The 18,474-nt window shown below is 36.9% G+C and overlaps 1 protein-coding gene across 1 annotated transcript; it reads left to right on the top strand.

Moving 5' to 3' along the window:
• The first annotated feature begins 238 nt into the window (after window positions 1–238).
• Window positions 239–7,155, top strand: LOC140153347 (gamma-butyrobetaine dioxygenase-like). Its single transcript, XM_072176073.1, has 5 exons — window positions 239–1,069; window positions 1,987–2,092; window positions 3,123–3,322; window positions 4,637–4,803; window positions 5,447–7,155. The coding sequence occupies exons 1-5, from the start codon at window positions 441–443 to the stop codon at window positions 5,611–5,613; spliced, it is 1,269 nt and encodes a 422-aa protein (XP_072032174.1). The 5' UTR covers window positions 239–440; the 3' UTR covers window positions 5,614–7,155.
• Window positions 7,156–18,474: the final 11,319 nt, after the last annotated feature.

Below are 18,474 nucleotides of genomic sequence, written 5' to 3'. Positions count from 1 at the left end.
ATCGGGTCACTTTCCTTTAAGAAGTATATTTTACCACTTGTTTTTTAGAGTGTATAATGTAAACATATTGGCCGTGACCATTTTTAAATGGTCACGGCCAATATTGTACCGGAGCATACCGGTATTTCCTAGCTGGGCATGCATCCAGTTTTGTTATGCATCAAGTAGCTAATACAAATCAAAACATTCATAACCTTCAAACTGCATTGTATTCACGCGATATTGTGCTCTATGGTTAAAGGCCATGGTTTGATTTAGTCAACAGTAATTTTACTTCCAGACTCCAATGAAAAGCTGTATTGATATATATCAGAAAAACAATTTTGTTAGGATTATGTTACCATTATTACCGTTCTGCTTGATAAATGATGTCGTTATAAATTAGATTCGAAAACAAAATTGTCAAGAATTTGTATCGCTTTTTTCATTGCCTGATATGAATGATGTTGTCGTTACAAATTCCGGGGTTAATTCGTTTACATTTTCGCCAAGCATGTTTGCGTGTTCCATACAGTGCAACAATAACTGCAAGAGGTTGTAAAATGGCTACATTTACACGAGTCGAACTTGATCATCCTTCTAGGTCTTGTCTTTTAAAACATGATGACGGGAATCTTATTGGAACATATCCTTACGTGTGGTTGCGAGATAACTGTCGATGTGACAAATGTTTTCATCCTTCTTCACGTGGTCGTCTTGTACTCATGGGCAATTTGGACCCTGATATCCTTCCAGATGTAGCAGAAGTAGAGGACCAAACGTTGAACATCAGATGGCCTGATGACCACCGCAGCCAGTTTCCACTCTCGTGGCTTAAAGAGATGCAATTTTCGGATATGAGTGAGGATCCCGTGAGTACACCAGTTCGTCAGTTTTGGGGTAACGAGATGCAACATAAAATACCCACGTTCTCATTTGCTGATATCCTAAATAAGGACAAGAGTCTTCATGATTGGATAGAAGCATTGCGGGTTCATGGGTTGGCACTCATCAAAGACGCGCCACACAAAGAAGGAGCAGTTCTTGAAATAGGGAAAAGGATCTCATTCTTGAAGACGACACATTATGGGTGAGTATATGACAACGTCTGTACAGTGGCGGCGCCAGATATTTTTCGGGGGGGGCAAAGGGGAGGGCAGAGCCTCCGACTGGGGGGCATTTTCACCTAATTTTGGCTAAAAGTGGCTTTTCACCCCTCTTTTCAATTTTTCTGGGGAGCAATGGGGGCAGAGCTTCTGTCGGGGGGTCCCCATGCCCCCCCCGTAGCGCCATCTGGATATGAAGAACCGTTATAAATTCATCATCAAATTATGTAAGCAACATAAGTTAGTTACATAGGAACGAACTATCATAATATAACCAAAATACTCATTCAACCGTATTTACATTTACCTATATATTTGGCGATGTTACCTTAGTTAAGATACATTCTAGATGGTGCAAACTATTCTTATAAATATCACTTGTTTTTGTACCGACCAAAATGCGTCTTAATTTTGCTTTTTGCTTTAACTCGAGATCTATACATCGCAGGTAGACCAACATAGCTTGTTTTTAACCATTTTGGTCAGAAGGAATAATTTGGTGCGGTTTTGAACAAACTCTGATCAAGTTTGAAATTAGAATCCTGTATGATTTTTCAGGAACATAACTCTTTTGGAGCAATGTGCATTGTTGCCACCAAAAGTTTTTTTCTGGCATTTCAAGGTCTTTAGCAGAGTTATCATGTGCAAAGGCTTAACTTTTCCGTTCTGTTTTCGCATTTCAACTAAGGGGAGCTAAAAATCACTCTCCTATTTCAGATTTAAAGAGAGCAGTAGAGAGCGATTACTCTCACTCTCCTCAAAAGGTAGTCCCTGGGACACCCTTTTATTCAACAGGTGTCTCATAAATGTGTGCCAAACATCGCTTGTCTCCCAATATACCTGTCAAAATGCAGCTTGCCAAAAGTTTAATATATTTTGTCTTTTGATTGGGTATTTTCAGGAATACTTTTCAGGTTCTCACGAAGTTTGAAGCAAACAACCTCGCTTACACCAACGCAGAGTTAGGACTCCATGTTGATCTACCATTCAATGCGTACCCACCAAATGTAGGAAGCCATAAGTACCGGTAGTATTAATTTTGTGTTCTTTTGTATTGTGTTATTATTATACAGGCTACCACGACATGACATTCTGCTCTCTGTTCTCTTTTATTGTGTATTATTTGTCTTCGTTTTAATTTGCTTTTCCTGTTGTATAATATTAGTTTTTAAATCAAACTGTAGTTTTATTCTAAGATTTGACTGTATATTGTAGACTTAAGTTTACTGGTATTTTTATGCTGTACTTTGGTTTTTAGTTTGTTAAGCGCCTTGAGACCCTCTGGGTTAAGGGCGCTATAAGAGCCTGTTATTATTATTATTATTATTATTATTATTATTATTATTTAGAGAACTTTTTATCTATGTATAATAACACACAGACCATTGATATGGCGCCATTTCATTTAAGACCACGGCGCAGCGGCATAAAAATATATGAAACAACGAAATAACAAAGTCACTGACAACAATGCGAGCCAGAATATTTGAGGTACAAAATGTGTTTGACAGCTTTGTTCAAAACTGGTAGAGAAGCAGATTACCGTATGTCAGATGGTATAGAGTAAACCGAGTTCCATTTATTCTGAGCGGCAAGCAAGCAAAACATACATGAAGTAACACAGCAAATTTTTGGCTGGTGTGGATTGATTTTGACTGAATTTTCAAAATTTATTGCAAAATTTGTTCAGATTTTCCCCAAATTGTTCATGCTTTCTGTTATTTTTAGAGTCTTTTAGCCTCTTCCAGAAAAAATAATGGCAATTATTGAAAACCACGGTTTTTTGTGTCGTCTAAAGGTTAATTTTAATATTTGGTAAATCTTTTGAATTAAGGCCCAAAATAATGTGTTTTGATGGTGTTTTTAGTGGCATGTATGCCTTTTTGTATGGGTGGACAAGATTAGCTCAAATCATTTCAGTGCTTATTTGAGCGTTTCAATGCACCAGGCAAATTATGTCAGGGTGTTGGTACCCCCCCCCCCCCCCCTATAACGTGGAGTAGGCTACAAGTGTAACTCACTTATTTTTATCAACAGATTCAGATGTTGCATTGTATTAAACAAGTACACTCAACTGGTGGAGAGAATCAATTCTGTGACGGATACAAAGTAGCTGAAGACATAAAACACGTTGACCCGGAAGTGTTTCGTATTCTCACTACCATTCCAGTGGATTTCAGAGACTGTGGAACGGAATATAATGTGTATCACGTGAAACACAGATCACCAATAATACAGTAAGTCAGAAAGGATACGGAAGAACGATCAATAATATTCCTTGTGATCATCGCATAGTGCCGAATAGCACGCAACTATAAACCGTAAGCGGCCGCATCACTTTGTATTATTCTGCCTACAGAGGACGGGACACAATATACAGGAAGCCAAAGAATTAAGGTACCAGTTATGTTCACCCCTGTATATCCTTCACAAAGACAGATATCGAGGGTTGACAAACAGAAGGCCTTAACTCAAAAAGTGCCTTTTTGAGAAAAATGAGTAAAAATAATTTTTTGAATTGAGATGTGACCAAGTATTATTGTGTTATAGATGCAATAGGAAGTTGAATTGAGTTAAGGCGTACGATTTTAAGAATCTGTGGGTATTACAGATTATTTTGCTACCAAAATCTCAAAATGGCCAAAAGTGAGTTAAGGCGTTCTGTTTGTCAACCCTCGATATGTCAAAATTAAAACAAGCAGCCAATACCTGTACTCTGTAGCATTGATTTAAGACTTATTTAAGATTTATTTGTTGAAATTAGCTGAGAATTAAAGAAACGTTGATTTAAAACCTAAGGAAGAAACGAAATCAAAAGCTGCACTTTTGCATTCTAATCAATGAAAGCACGACGTTAGGGAGCGATCGTTATTTATGGCAGGGGGAATGGGTAAATTTAGGGGGGAACACAAAACTTTTTTTGTGGTCTTGAGGGGGGAACCTGAAATTTTTAGTTGAACCAGGAGGGGGGATTGTTAAATTTTAAATGGAGAAAATTGGGAAAACAAGGGGGAACGCGAAAATTTTGAGCGGACGCGAGGGGGGAACGCGAAATTTTTTGTCGATATTTTGCCAAAACACCCATTCCCCCCCTGCCGTAAATAACGATCGGTCCCTTAGTTTTAACGAGCTCATCAATGGAAGCACGGTGTGTCTTTATTACATGAACGATTTCAACGAATGAGGTCTTAAATTCGATCTAAAAATGCAGCTCAGTATTGGCTGTTGGTTCCATTTATGACATATCTGTCTTTGTTTAGGATAGGGTGAACATAACTGGTACCTTTAATTCTTTTGCTTACTGTATATTAGACAGGACAAGCGGAAAACCGAAATCTTGAAAGGGCCCGGTAACGTAGCGTCTTAGGGGCACGTGTCCTCCATGGAAGTGAAAATGTTTAAAAATCATCATAATTATATCAAAAATTACCATGATTACCTCAGTCCCCCAGCAATCGAATGACTCACACTACGTCACCGAAAAGGCAAGGCCCATTGTCGATCCAGTTGTATGTTGTCATGTGAATTGTTATTATTATCATCTAACCCAGGCTACTTCCAGATGGACGTTACAAAGCCATCAGTTATAACGACCAGGTGAGAGCACCGTATATCCAGATCCCAGTGCAAGATGTATACAAAATATACCAAGCCATCAAAATGCTTAACACGGAGTTATACAAGGAAGAAAATAAAATCCAAATCAAATTAGCTGAAGGTATGTGCTGTAAAAGTTAAAACATTGTCGCAAGGTGTTCTAAACCATCTGATGGAGCTTGATGGTATACCTGAATATCAATAGCCATCCGTGTCCAATGAGAAGAAACGTTAACGTCTAAAATGCGATCTTTTTTTAGACTTCGGCGTGTTTCTCAAGCGTTTTTGACTCAAGTGGCAATTGGTAGTATTATTTTTAAAGACTGCATTTTAAGTCCATCATAATTTGCGTTCTGACGATTAAAAGATCAACGACAGCTTTAAACAAAAAAATCTAAAATCGGAATCTGAAATGTACCCGAGATCAACAAAACCGAGGGTTCAGAACCAGAGCGCCTCACTTTTTGGCATTTGACATATTGACATAATGAATAGGATAAAACGTCCGGTTATAGGACCAAATTTGAGTTAAATCAGACATATGGTAAATAGGTTTAGTTCGCAAAAATATTAAAACTTGTTTTTCTCTAAATGGTATTTCTTGAGTGAACGTATTATAAAGGAGCGTAATTATTTTAATAATAACAACAATTTGATATTTAAAAATATCGTATACTATAGGAATTTCCTTTCAAACTTAATTATATTCGCGGTTGTGTAAAAGTTTACAAAAAATATTTACTGCGAATTTTGTTTTCACACAGGAGACATAGTGAGTTTTGACAACCAGAGAGTTCTTCATGGTCGAAGTGGCTTTGTTGTTACAGAAACCAGTGAAAGACATCTCGAAGGCGCCTACATCGATTGGGATGAAGCCTGTTCTCGGATGAGAGTCATTCGTGAAAAGATGCTCAACGAGGAACCGCTGTAAATAATGATATTAATGCCACTGTGTATACTTTCAGTCATCTGGGATTTGTTCAAATTGTTGTTAATTAAAACTGGTCAACCAGAAAAACTCACTTTTTGGTTAGATGGAATCACCGACGTTGCGGCCAAAACTTTTAGCCTTCAGCTAGGTGGATGATTTAGAGTCATCCGAGGTCAATCAATGAGGAAGTTGCTTGATGACCCGATCCCAACCATGTTAACTCTAACGCCCCCGCTCCTGACGACGTTGTCATTTTGGACCGTGAGCCTCGTTGGTTTGAACGGGGAGTCAAAGAAGCAGCGTGGGTACGAGCCGAAGAACCGTCCCTCAACATTACATGGTTGGGATCGGGTCATCAAACAACTTCCTCATCGATTGACCTCGGACATGTCGGATGATCCTAAATCATCCACCCAGCTGAAGGCCAAAGGTTTTGGCAGCAACGTCGGTGATTCCATCTAACCAAAAAGTGAGTTTTTCTGGTTGACCAGATTTACTTAACAACAATCTGATATCCCTTTATTTGTGGTAAAGCAACTTCAATATTGTTCAACAATTATTATAGCTACAATAACTCTGTACATCATCACTATATATAAACATTTCAAAGAATCAAGACGATAGATATTCAGTCCCAGAACAACGCCAAATATGGATTAAAAGACCTTTGACCTTGGATGTACAACAGCATGTTATGATCTAATGGGAAACTGTGCACATTAACAAACACCATTTCTATCAAAAAGGCAACAGCCGATATAATTTGAAACCACATAAATTACTAGAGTTGGTTCTTCTCTTGGATTTGGACCAAGCTTTAGAATATCGAATGTTGCGTTTTGAAATAAAACAAACCAGAAATTTATCACCCATTGTAAAAGATATGGTACATGTACCGAATACATGTACATACATTGGCTGACCTTGTGGATTTCCTGGCCCAGTGAGCCATGCTAACCACATAAGGAGATTATACGATTAACCTAGTGCAGCTATTGTCATAGCAGGGTATTATTATGTAATACTCCTGATCCATATTTGGCGCTCTCTTGGACTGATATTCATACGAAAATATCACTTTATACGCTGGCGAAGTTACGTAATAATCGGATTAACCACCATAGCAATAGGTACAAACAATTTTTGATTATATCGCGCTGCACTACTACGTTCATGCGGTACCTCTGCATTGAACCATAGATGTCAAAGAATGGTTGAAGATAGGTGATGAGTGCAACCTGCTTGTAGTGTAGCGCGGTATATTCAAAATTGTTTGTACCTATTGCTATGGTAGTTAATCCGATTAATTACGTAACTTCGCCAGCGTATTAATTGGTGTCCGTCCGAGCTACCCAACCAAACTGGATCAGTGAAAAGTGATAGTTTCCGTGCAGTTTCACAAATGCACGTCCTTCCGTGTTTAATTTTTTTTAAGCTTTGCATGTTTTCGAAACCACACTCTATATTTAAGTGAGCACACTGTAATGGCTAATATTTATAAGTATAGTCTATTATCAAATTAGATCTAACATTCGAACACAACATGCGCAAACCACCTAGGGATACTGGTATATAAAAGGAGTCAGTATATTTCCTAGGGGTACCTAATTGATTGCCTAAATTCCAGATACCGGTGTAATGGTAACACTAGGTATGACTTGCCGACCAGAATTGCGTCGTACAGGAGTCTTCCCTGCACTAGTCATCCATATCGGAGGTAATAACAGCGGGGGACGGAATTCACAAATACTTTGTTTGGATCCTTCTTCTGAAGAGTTGTCGCTCAGCTCATCTTCATGATGTAGCACGTGAAACCGCTTACTTCCAGACGTGAGTGTTTCTCGCATGTACGATGGTCGACGATCACGCTTATGCTGATCATGATGGTGGCTGTGCAATGTGTCACCAACTTGAAGTGAACTCCGTCGCGAAGTTGTTGGCCTTGATCGATAATCTAAATGTTCATCTGAATAGGAAAATTTCACTCCTGATTTATTTCTGGTAGGTAATGGAGGACTAGAAAAAGGCACATGATCTTTGAGCTTATGAGAAACAAGAGCTGAAGACAGTCTTTCCGCAGTGATAGTTTTATCACTAAATGGTGGATGAGAGCTCTGACGTAATAGCATGTTGGGGGTGTCAAGTCTCCGATTTAAAGCTGAAGAATTGAGGTGCGACCAACTTGGAGAACTGTCACTTCTGTGCCTGTTGCTTGGAGGTGAGTTCGGGGCACTTCGCGGAAACTGTAAACTGCTGCGCCTATTGTCTGTTGGAGAATTAAGGGCATTCCCCGGGAGATTCAAGCAATACTGCATCGAACGTGGAGGTGAATTCGGGGCACTACGTGGCATCTGCAAACTTCTGCGTCTATCATGTCTATTGTCTGTAGGCGAACATTGTGAAGTACTAATCGATTGTGGAATTTGTAAGTGTTTGGATGGAATTCGTCGGCCTGTGCGGACTGGACTCCCAGTAGCACTACGTGATGCCGTCTTGCATTTATGTTCTTGAGTTGACGACGGCGAACAAAGAATGTTGTTCGACATGTTTCTCAATGCAAGAGTACCCTGGATGGATGAAGTCACGAAGATGTCAGGTTCTCTCTCTCTCTCTCTTCATAAACCTGCAATAAGATACAAAGCGTTTACTTTAGTAGGGCTGGATTTACCACAGGGCCAGGTGGGCCCCGTATTTATTTTATAACCATCATCGGCCGCATCGCAATACGCTAAACCTAACCTTAAAACGTAACCATATGGGTTTGTGGTACTGTGGCCCATTGTGATTCCAAAAGAAATTAAGCGGATCTAGAGAGGCCCGGTCCGAAATTGACGCCTGCGTGCGTGATTTTGACCAAATTAATCTCATTATTTGACCATGTTACAAGTTTTGTGCCAATTTGTTCCAATTTCATCCATATTTGACCATTTTACTTTAATATGGTCAAAATTTTCGCGCGCATTTGCACCATTCGAAGAGCCAGGTGCCAATCATTTTGCTGTGCCAAGGGCCAGCGAAAGGTAAATACGGTCCTGCCTGTATGGTCAAGATGTAGCTTGCGTTACACTTATCTCTTACGCCTTTTCAGCTCTTTTCAAAGAATATCAGTTGGTCATATTAAAATTAGAGAGCTTGCGAAATGGCGTTACTTTAACTTTAACGTCTAGAGGATTATAGAGGATTATGTATTCAAAACCACCTTGGTTTTGAATACATAATCCTCTATACGTTAAAGTTAAAGTACGCCATTTCACAAGCTCTCTATTGTCTTTGGTCAGCATCCACTTGTCAGCACCAGGTGCTACTTTAAAAGCAATTGACCTTTTCGGTAGACGTGTAATGTCGTCACGCCAATGCACATCGTTACTGCGCACTTCACGACTTTGAAATGCGTAGTAACGATGTTCGCTAACCGATGAGCACATCGGCGTGACGTTAAATGACGACATCTCAGGTCCACCCGAAAAGGTTTGTGGGATTTACCGAAAAGGTAAATTCAATTGTACTTTGTACTTCAAACAGATTTCTGTTTCCCCGGGTCTGTTTCTTGCTGGGTTGCTTCACAAAGCAAAAATGATAATGGCACTGACTTTATCTGTCACTTTTAATTAAATTAAATTTCAATTCCGATTTTAAAAGTTCAAAAAAAGAGAATCGACGAAGAAGAGTGTCTTTCCTCTCAAGGTAAAACAAGAATTCAAAATAATGAAAAGTTGTACATAGCACTCTTCAGTTATGAACTTGCAAATTTGTGACCGTACAGCACGAATGAGCCGTAAATGTCCTCAATTGTATTCTGAGTTACAGTGTAAAATGGGCATGAAGGTCGTATTCATAGGTATTTCAATTTGGTGCTACGTGTATCTCATTAAATGAGGTACACGTAGCACCAAATTGAGGTACCTATGAATACGACCTTCATGGCCATTTTACACTGTAACTCAGAATACAATTGAGGACATTTACGGCTCATTCGTGCTGTACGGTCACATTTACTAACGTCAAACAACAAAAATAGAAATCTAATTATACATACGTGATCATAAGTTGTCATGGGATACAGAAGATGAAGTACCAAACAGAAACACATAATAGTGGTATATTCTTTAGCTTTGTAGAATCCTGGATGTGTCTGGATACTGCTACGATAAGTATTATGATAGGACGCCAATGGTAATAATGAACTTCAATGAATTACACCCGAGTTTAAATTGTGGTTAAAATAATTTAGTTTAATACGAGTTTATATATTATGCACACAAAAACAATTTTCTGCAATAAAAGATTATCGTATTGTTAACACTGTATTTACGTCAGAACTATAAGTTGTTGCTCCAATTCGTTTTACAAACATTGAATGACAGTGTTTACCGACTCTTAATTAACAATGAACACAAGATTTGCATGTGGTCGAAAGCTAAATTTATAGTTCGAACCCCAGTGTTACAGCAACCGATCACCAGCCAATGAAATCGATTGTTAATTCTTGCAGCAAACTAACAATCCATTCCATTGGTCGCAAACAATAGCCAATCGCCAGCGATTCCTAAATCTGGCTTCATATATACACGCACAGTAAATTGTTTAAATACACGTGCTCAGAGTGATACCAACCCCGGGATACCAACACGAACACCTAAAGTGACAAAATAAAAAGGTTTTCAAATAATCAACCCCAGAGGAGATAAAGCTGTTGATTTTTCAACCACAAGCAGGGAATAAGTTCATTGTGTTCAAATCATTCCAATGTCACAACAACCAATTTGATGCCTATTTTTATAAACCCAAATTAGACTGAAAGTATGATGAACTCCCGGATGAACTATATGGTGATTAAGGTCATTTAGGCCAGGCCATCTGCTGCGAATTACTGAGACTCTCAGTTTTAATCGTTTTACTGAAAATAGACTTTTCTTCCACAGTGCTATTGCTGACTATGTCCCAACTCCCTAGACATATCACTACACACGTCATATTTTAAATTATAGCGAAAAAACACAACAAAAAAAAAAAGAAGAAAAAAAGAAAAACAACATGATTGCCCCGTTTCTGTTTAAGTCAGCCATAAAATCTGGATACCAAAACACTCAAAGTATTCTGAAACACTGATGCTCTTTTCAAAATTGAATAGATTCTGAAGAGGATTATATTTGAGCCAGGTATAAACCAACTTGATGCGCGGATCAGCAAATGATCAGAACTAGACAAAAATAAAAATTCCCTTTAAAAGGGAAGGCCAGCGTCAATGCAGAAGAGGTCTTGTAAATAGTTTGGGTCACCGTGAAAGGCATTTTTAGGATCACGCTTACATCCATGTTACATGACAGTTCACCAAACCATCAATGGTGAGAACATGCACACTGAAACAGCAAAACACATTAACTCCTATAACTCCTGTCAACTCTTTAATTCATTACTCCAAATTGTTCTGTATTTTTGTCTTTACTGCTTTTTACCCATGCTTATTATAAAAATCAAGAAATACACTGCAGTTGTTAGTTAATTCGCTATGTTAACTCAACTTACATGCACATTTTATTTTACCTACTCCATTCTGTAATCTGCATTGTGTGTTTTCTCAGTCTTCAATCATTTTGTTGAATGTAATTTTATGAATCAAATAAAAAAGATAGAAATTGGCCTCACTTTAGTTATGTGTCATTTTACAGTATTTATCATTTATAAAGTAAGACAATAATTTATTTATTTTCTATAAGTGCATGTCAAAATATGGGATATATTGTTCAATATTATAGCTAGCCCCTAAAAACTTTATTTTCAATCGGATTTTTCCCGTTGAAAAGACAAAACTGATGTTAAAGATAGCAATAATATCATCAATAACATTTTGAGTCAATTTTATCCATATTAAAACGATACAGGATAGGATAGATAATTACTTTGACTTCAATGTGGTCCATATAATGAAGATTTTGATTCCACAACATTATTATTAGATCTGTTATCAACATATCAATTATGCACTCACAGGCAACCAAACATCATGCTATCAGTAGTCCACTGATATGACCTCGTGATCATTCCCCGCTTTGACCATGTCATTTTTTTTGATATGCTGATTGCTGAACAAGTTTATGTTTATATGTGTAGGCCTAACCTATGATAACTTTTTAAGTCATAATTAATTCAAACATAACTTTGGCAATACTCAATTCGTTCGTTGAAACGGCAAAACATACATTCTTTTCCTTGCAAATCGAATTAGCAGACATCAAAAACATTTCCACCACGAGAAGTAAAAAAATAATTCATACCAATAGAAGAAGGCTATAATCTTAGCTAATCTTTAGTGTACACAAACCCCATCTCAGAATTAGGTACCAGCGCCCTATGCGCTGGCGACAAAAAACACATGCCGCATGAAAACCATGGAAATGGAATAACACTGCAGTAGTAAAAATCCAAAACGACAGGAATACGCAGACAAGTTACACCGACGTTTTGAGCAGATAAACTACCCCATCCGTGTGCAATGTCGTTTTTGGTGTTTTCTATGAATGTAGTTTTCTTTTTTTTTTCAAAACTATTAGCAGATTTGATTTCTTCACCAATAATAAAAACATACTATCCAATTACAGCTTGCATTATCAGAAATGATTTAAATATCGGTAAGTATTTTATTTAAATCGCCCTGTACATGAAGTTGTAAGCACCAAAATTAATTCAATTAAATAAACAATAGAACTTGTGTAGTAAGTACAATATAACCAGATCAAGCTTTCGGTAGAGACACTACTTTTTTCATACACAGGAAACAAAAATGCATGTGAAACTGCTCCTAGTTTTCTCTATCACAATACGATTCTTGGACCAGATCTTATGACTGTCTGTAGTGCAGGGCGTCTCTAAAAGATTGGTACTGGAGACAGTTTGGGTTTCTTTTTGCTAACTTGCAAGGATAAATATCTAAATCGCAACACAGAAACACAACTTGACTTATTTCACTTTTGTTTAGAAAATACGATTTTCTCAAAATACATGAAAAGATTTGTCCACAGATGATTTTGGTGGTACATACGAATAACTAATGTTTTGATGATTTAAAAAGAATACTATTGGTAAAATCTCAAAATCTCATACTTTGTGCTTCAATTTTGATATTTATCTTTGCAAGAAAACAAAGGCACCCTAACTATCTCTGGTATCGATCTTTTAGAGACACCCTGTATGAAACATGTGGCAACAAATTGACAAAGTAATATATCAGATATTTGTAAAGATCATATTTTATTGACGACTGTATGAAATGTAATACTTGACATTCTTTAAATATTATACATTAATTTTACAAATCATTTTAAGTACACCCCTACTTGGAAGTACTACACACACAACAGGTATACAGGGTATCCCAGAAAAAAAAGTACCAGGTGAATGAATTTGGACATAAGTTGAGAAATAACCATCAGAATTCCAAAATTTAACAGCGGGTAGCCCATCATATATACTTGATTTTACTTGAATCGGTTGGTGATTGTGAAGAAATGCGTGATTACATAAAACATGAGTTAATTCACTTCATTCCAAAAATAAAAGATCATTCAACAAAATGCACACTAGTGGTTAACATGTCAATGGGCTTTATATCTTTGTATTTTTATCTTTTTTCATTAATGCTAATATAATTATTGCATTAACAATTCCAGCTGGCTAAAAAGTTTTCTCACACAATGTTTTTGGAGTATTTCCAAGAAATGGTAATGATGGTAATGCAAAATTTGAATCTTTTTAAAGCCTTAATGTACGATCTTATAAGGGGCTGTGCAATAATTTCTGAACGGCTCGCCAAAAATTGCTTGCCCCCCCCCTCAAAAAAAAAAAAAAATTCTTTGCCCCCCCCCCCCCTTGAACATGCCAAATTTTTGGGATCCCAAATTCCAAACATTTAATGGTCTAGATGTTATGAAGCGTAGTGAAAGCAGGAAAATTTGCATATTTAAGCGTTTCCGTACTGTTTTCCTAAGCCTTTTAGAGCGTTTTATTAAAAAGGCGCCCGTGAATGTGTGCCAAAAATCGCTTGCCCCCCCTCTCGGCTTGCCAAAAATTTCTTGCCCCCCTTTCGCTTGCCAAAATTTCTTGCCCCCCCAATTTTACCCTCCCCAGGGCTCATAATTATTGCACAGCCCCTAATATGAAATTGGTTAATTTTTTTCAAACCTGATTTTTTTGCATATTTGTAATGTTTACATATGTCCCAACTTGCACCTAAATGGAATCGGCCAAATTTGTTGTCTTTGTAGGTCAACAGAGCAAAAGTTTGACATATTATCATAATTTAAAAATTATGATAATATGTCCTCCCATAGAACTGTGTTAAATGGCCAAAATAACCAGTGCGGTTTCTTTCACTTTACCTTGTTATTTCAACCTAAAATGGACAGCAACCCTTCTCGTCAGTTATTACTAATATTATTTCAACACTTTGAGTAAAGAATGACAAAATCAAAATTTGACGGAAATCGTACATTAAGGCTTTAAACATAATGCTACATGATATCAACAATCACACGTGAAGCAGTAAGCACTTGATCATTATCATTCTTGGTTCAATTGTTCTTTGCACAACATGAAGAATTACAGCTGTACAAGCTTCATATTGCAGAAATAAAATTTTTCTCAGACAAAATATTGTTTCAAATAATTGTCATGAATAATAAATGCAAATGTTTTAACTTTAAACAAAAACATTTAACATAATATTGTACAGCATCAAAAATATGAAGCTAAAAGCTCATCACTTAATCATGTCTTTATTTTTTTGAAGCGTTTACATATTGCATAAATTAAAGATGTTAAGGTGATAACTCAATTTCAGGCATTCATGTTCAGTTTCTTATAATTCAACCAGCACCACCCAATCAATGTGAACTTGTGAAGGCAAATCAGAAGTTACATCAGGTTTTGCACCTTCAGTAAAAGCATGTTAACATATCACCTTTGGATTATAAATTAGATAAGGACTAAATTTAATGAGATACAAACTTTAGGAAGGGTTGAACCAGTATGAAAAAAAAAATGTCTGTGGATCAAATAAAATGTGCATATGATGCACAATGATCTATGTGCTGTTTTCTAATTATTATTTTTTTATTCCGATGCCTCTATTTATTCAAATTCATTCACCATCATTTTTTCTGGGACACCCAGTATATTTAAAAACATAATATACTAAGATAATAGAGTAAACAGTTACTACTAAAACACATTTGTTTTATAGTGTAATCAATTTGTGAAAGTCCAGAGCTCTCTGCTCAAGAAAATACTTAAAGTATAACATTATCATTTATATGGTAATTTATTTGGAAACGAGAGACTGAGTGAGACAGAGATGCATGTACATATATAATGAAATTTCATTCAGATATATTATTTACAGCAAACATGACTAACATTACAAAAAAAATGTGGATAAAGTCCCGTTGTCAAGACTTGCTTCCAGAAAATGACATTTTTAGTTCTGGAAAAAAATGCGATTCATCTGAGTTCAGTGAGTTACCTTTCAAGTTTTCATCAAAGGCAACTCACTTTTCCTCATGGTGCTGCAACTGGTTACAAAAGGGCTATTCATGTATATCATGCATTGAGTTTGATCAGAGATGCCAGTAGGACTGAAGTGAAAGATTATGTCAGTGTGGGCTTTACAGTCGGGGGAGGTTTGATTCACCCCCTTAAACCAACCTCTCCAAAAGAAAATAATTTAACCCCCCACCCAACAGTGTAAAATTGGCTTGGTAAACACACAAAATTTCATCTTTATTTTAGGCTAACAGTGTAAATTAAATTTTTGTGTGTGCATATTTCGAACGCAATTGCAATTGTCACGGTAACACAGGGCCAAAATGATACACACTAGAAAATTGTTTATCTTTGCCCCTTCAGACAATTATCCATGAAACGCCACTGAATACTTGCACCCCATAATGTTTACAAAGACCAAGCATAAAATTGCTAAGTGATCTAAATTCTAAAAGCTCTATTTTGATTGGTTACTTTTAAGAATATGCCATATTATTTTAAACCAATCTGAGACACTGTAAGATAGGCATTAGTGTACATAGGGTTAATAATAATAAACATAATTCTCTCAAATATCAATGGGCTTCTTATCACATTCTCTCATATATCAATGGGCTTCTTATCCATGTTATAAAATGCAAATATGCACACATAGCAAGTGACAATATATAAATCTGTACAAAAAGTTACTAAACATCAAGGATATACATTTTTGAGAATGCCATACTTTTTCGAGTACAGAAAAATATTCCATTTTGAAAATTTTCCGAACAATGTTTCCTTTCAAAGAACAGAAAATATGAAGGCGAACAAAAAATTATACACCCCTGGTTTTCGATAGAAATTTATGCCATTCCCTTCTGCAAGTAGAGCGGAAATTTGTTAACACCGTATTCCTGATTACATAAAATGCTTGTCAAGTCAAAAGCATATATTTTTATACAAAGAATAGACAGCAAAATGCTGTTAACATGAACTAAAATTTGAGGCTCTGACAATTTTATGTTCCCACAGCATATTTACCCTACTACATTTAAATCTATGGATGTTGACTCCAACTTGCAGCTGATGTTTATCGTAATGATGTGATAACACTGGATGGGATCATAGCTTCTTTGCTCATTTAGTAAAATATAAATATTATGCACACTAGTATAAGTGTAAATATACAAATTCAATATAATTATGATGAACAAAAGATTTTCTGTCATCCAAATTTACTAAGGACGACTTCAAACTCTCTCCTGGTGAGCAATAGTGTGACAAATTGGTATAATGTATTCAACCTCATTAGAGCCACCCGTGGACCTTTCGGACTCGCACCTGTTTATAAATGGCTTCTCTCATCACCTATGAACAGTAGGGTGCATCAAATGCCCCCTATTTCAACCAATTTTCTTCTTATTTGGCGAAAGTGTGCCACTTGCTAAAATAATAATCTACACCAAATTTAAATTCAATCGGATGTCGTCTTATGGGTCCACCGGGAGCTCAAAGTTTTGACGGGATCTTTGCAACAAATATCACAATTACACATGAGGCAGCTTTTTATCTTTCAATTATTTGCACATAAATATCATGGCTGCCGTATGCATTTTGTATCTAATTACACTTTTAGAGGGGAAGTGGAATGTTTTATGGTTTCACATCATATTTTTAGTGATTGACAAGTGTTGTACAATAACTATTGCTTTGGAAATTAATAGCTGCCATATACCAACATGTTATTTTAATACATTGCGGTTATTTACACATAAAAGTCATGGCTCCCGCATGCATTTTGTATCTAATGGAAGTGGAATTATGGTTTCAGATCATCTTTTTAGTGATTGACTAGTCTACTTTAGTAGACCATTTTAACATATCATCCCTCTATTCCCTCTGACCATGGAAAGGCAGTGGGCCAATCCTGTTCTGATCCAAGAGCTAGCTATCCATGCAGAATGGTCACTTGGGATTTGTTGTGTTATATGCATGGAATGGTATGAATTGTTTATCAAAAAGGGAATGCAAAGCAGTCTAGTGATTGACAAGTGTTGTACAATATTGCCTAAGAAATTAATAGCTGCCATGTATACCAACATGTTATTTTAATTCATTTGCGGTTAATTCCATGCAATATTTACCTATTTAGTTTTACAAGTCTAGTACAACGCCACACCGATGTTCATTACAAAGCTTTTTTGGGAACATGACCATGTATCTGTTATAGCATCACTGAAGCAACAACATTGGCTGACTTTATATCAGGCAAGGACTTATGGTTCACCATGCACATTCTGCAGTTTGATCATAAATTTCTTGCAGACAATGTTGACACTTGGCCTCAATCCCCAATGTTCGTGCCAATGTGGTAAATGATGCTGCAGAGCATCAGGTGTACGGTCAAGCTCAGCTCAGACTTCTTATCAGCAGCCCAATATGAGGAACATTATCAAAACGTCTCACAAGTTGTGGAACAAGACAGAAGAAAGAAGCCAAATCTGCGAAAGTGCAAATTGCAACTTTAAAGGAACTGGCAACTTGTAGGACCTGGTTAATAAAGACTGGATTTTCATTTGACAATCTACATGTAAATGACAGACATACAAATACATGTTCATGTTCCCAAAAAAGCTTTGTAATGAACATTGGTGTGGCTTTGTTAACTAAACAAGTAAATAGAGGTGATCCCTGTTCTATAAGCTTTATAGCCTATCAGCGACTGACAGCTTGTTTAGGACTTTCAACAGAAGACGGAAGTACCTGCATGTGCAACCATGACTGTTTCAAAGCAGCCCGCCAAAAGTCATGCAGGTAACACCGAGGTCATGCATTGAATTGGTATGAATGAAGAATACTAGGGGAACCAGCGCCTTTTGAGTAAATTGGATCATTCAGAGTCTATGATTGGATAACCTCTATTGCATGTAATTAACTGCAAATGTATTAAAATAACATGTTGATATATAAATATATAATACTAGATTTCGCGGTTCTCGGGTTGGGCGGTTCTCGTGATAGGCCTATCTTTAATAACCCAAGACCCATTACCCATACCTACAAACCCCCGTAGCCGTGAACCGTCCATGTTCTTTTTGTCATCCTTTCTTTTTCCTTTCCGTATTATCATGTCCATTGGTCTCTTGGACGTGAAAGCACGTGGCTCTCAATGGTTTACTCGCTGCGATAAGCGTAGTGCGAATTACACACGCCTTGGGGTACGCTCACGATGGAAAGTGCGAATTACACACGCTGGCGCCAACGCAGCGTCCTGCGGACAGACGGACAAACTCTCTATAATTAGTATTAAGATGGCAGCTAAAAGCAATAGTTATTGTACAA

The sequence above is a fragment of the Amphiura filiformis genome, chromosome 5 (genome assembly GCF_039555335.1).
Source record: "Amphiura filiformis chromosome 5, Afil_fr2py, whole genome shotgun sequence".
In the NCBI taxonomy this organism is placed as follows: Eukaryota; Metazoa; Echinodermata; class Ophiuroidea; order Amphilepidida; family Amphiuridae; genus Amphiura; species Amphiura filiformis.
This window is presented reverse-complemented; position numbering and strand designations above follow the sequence as displayed.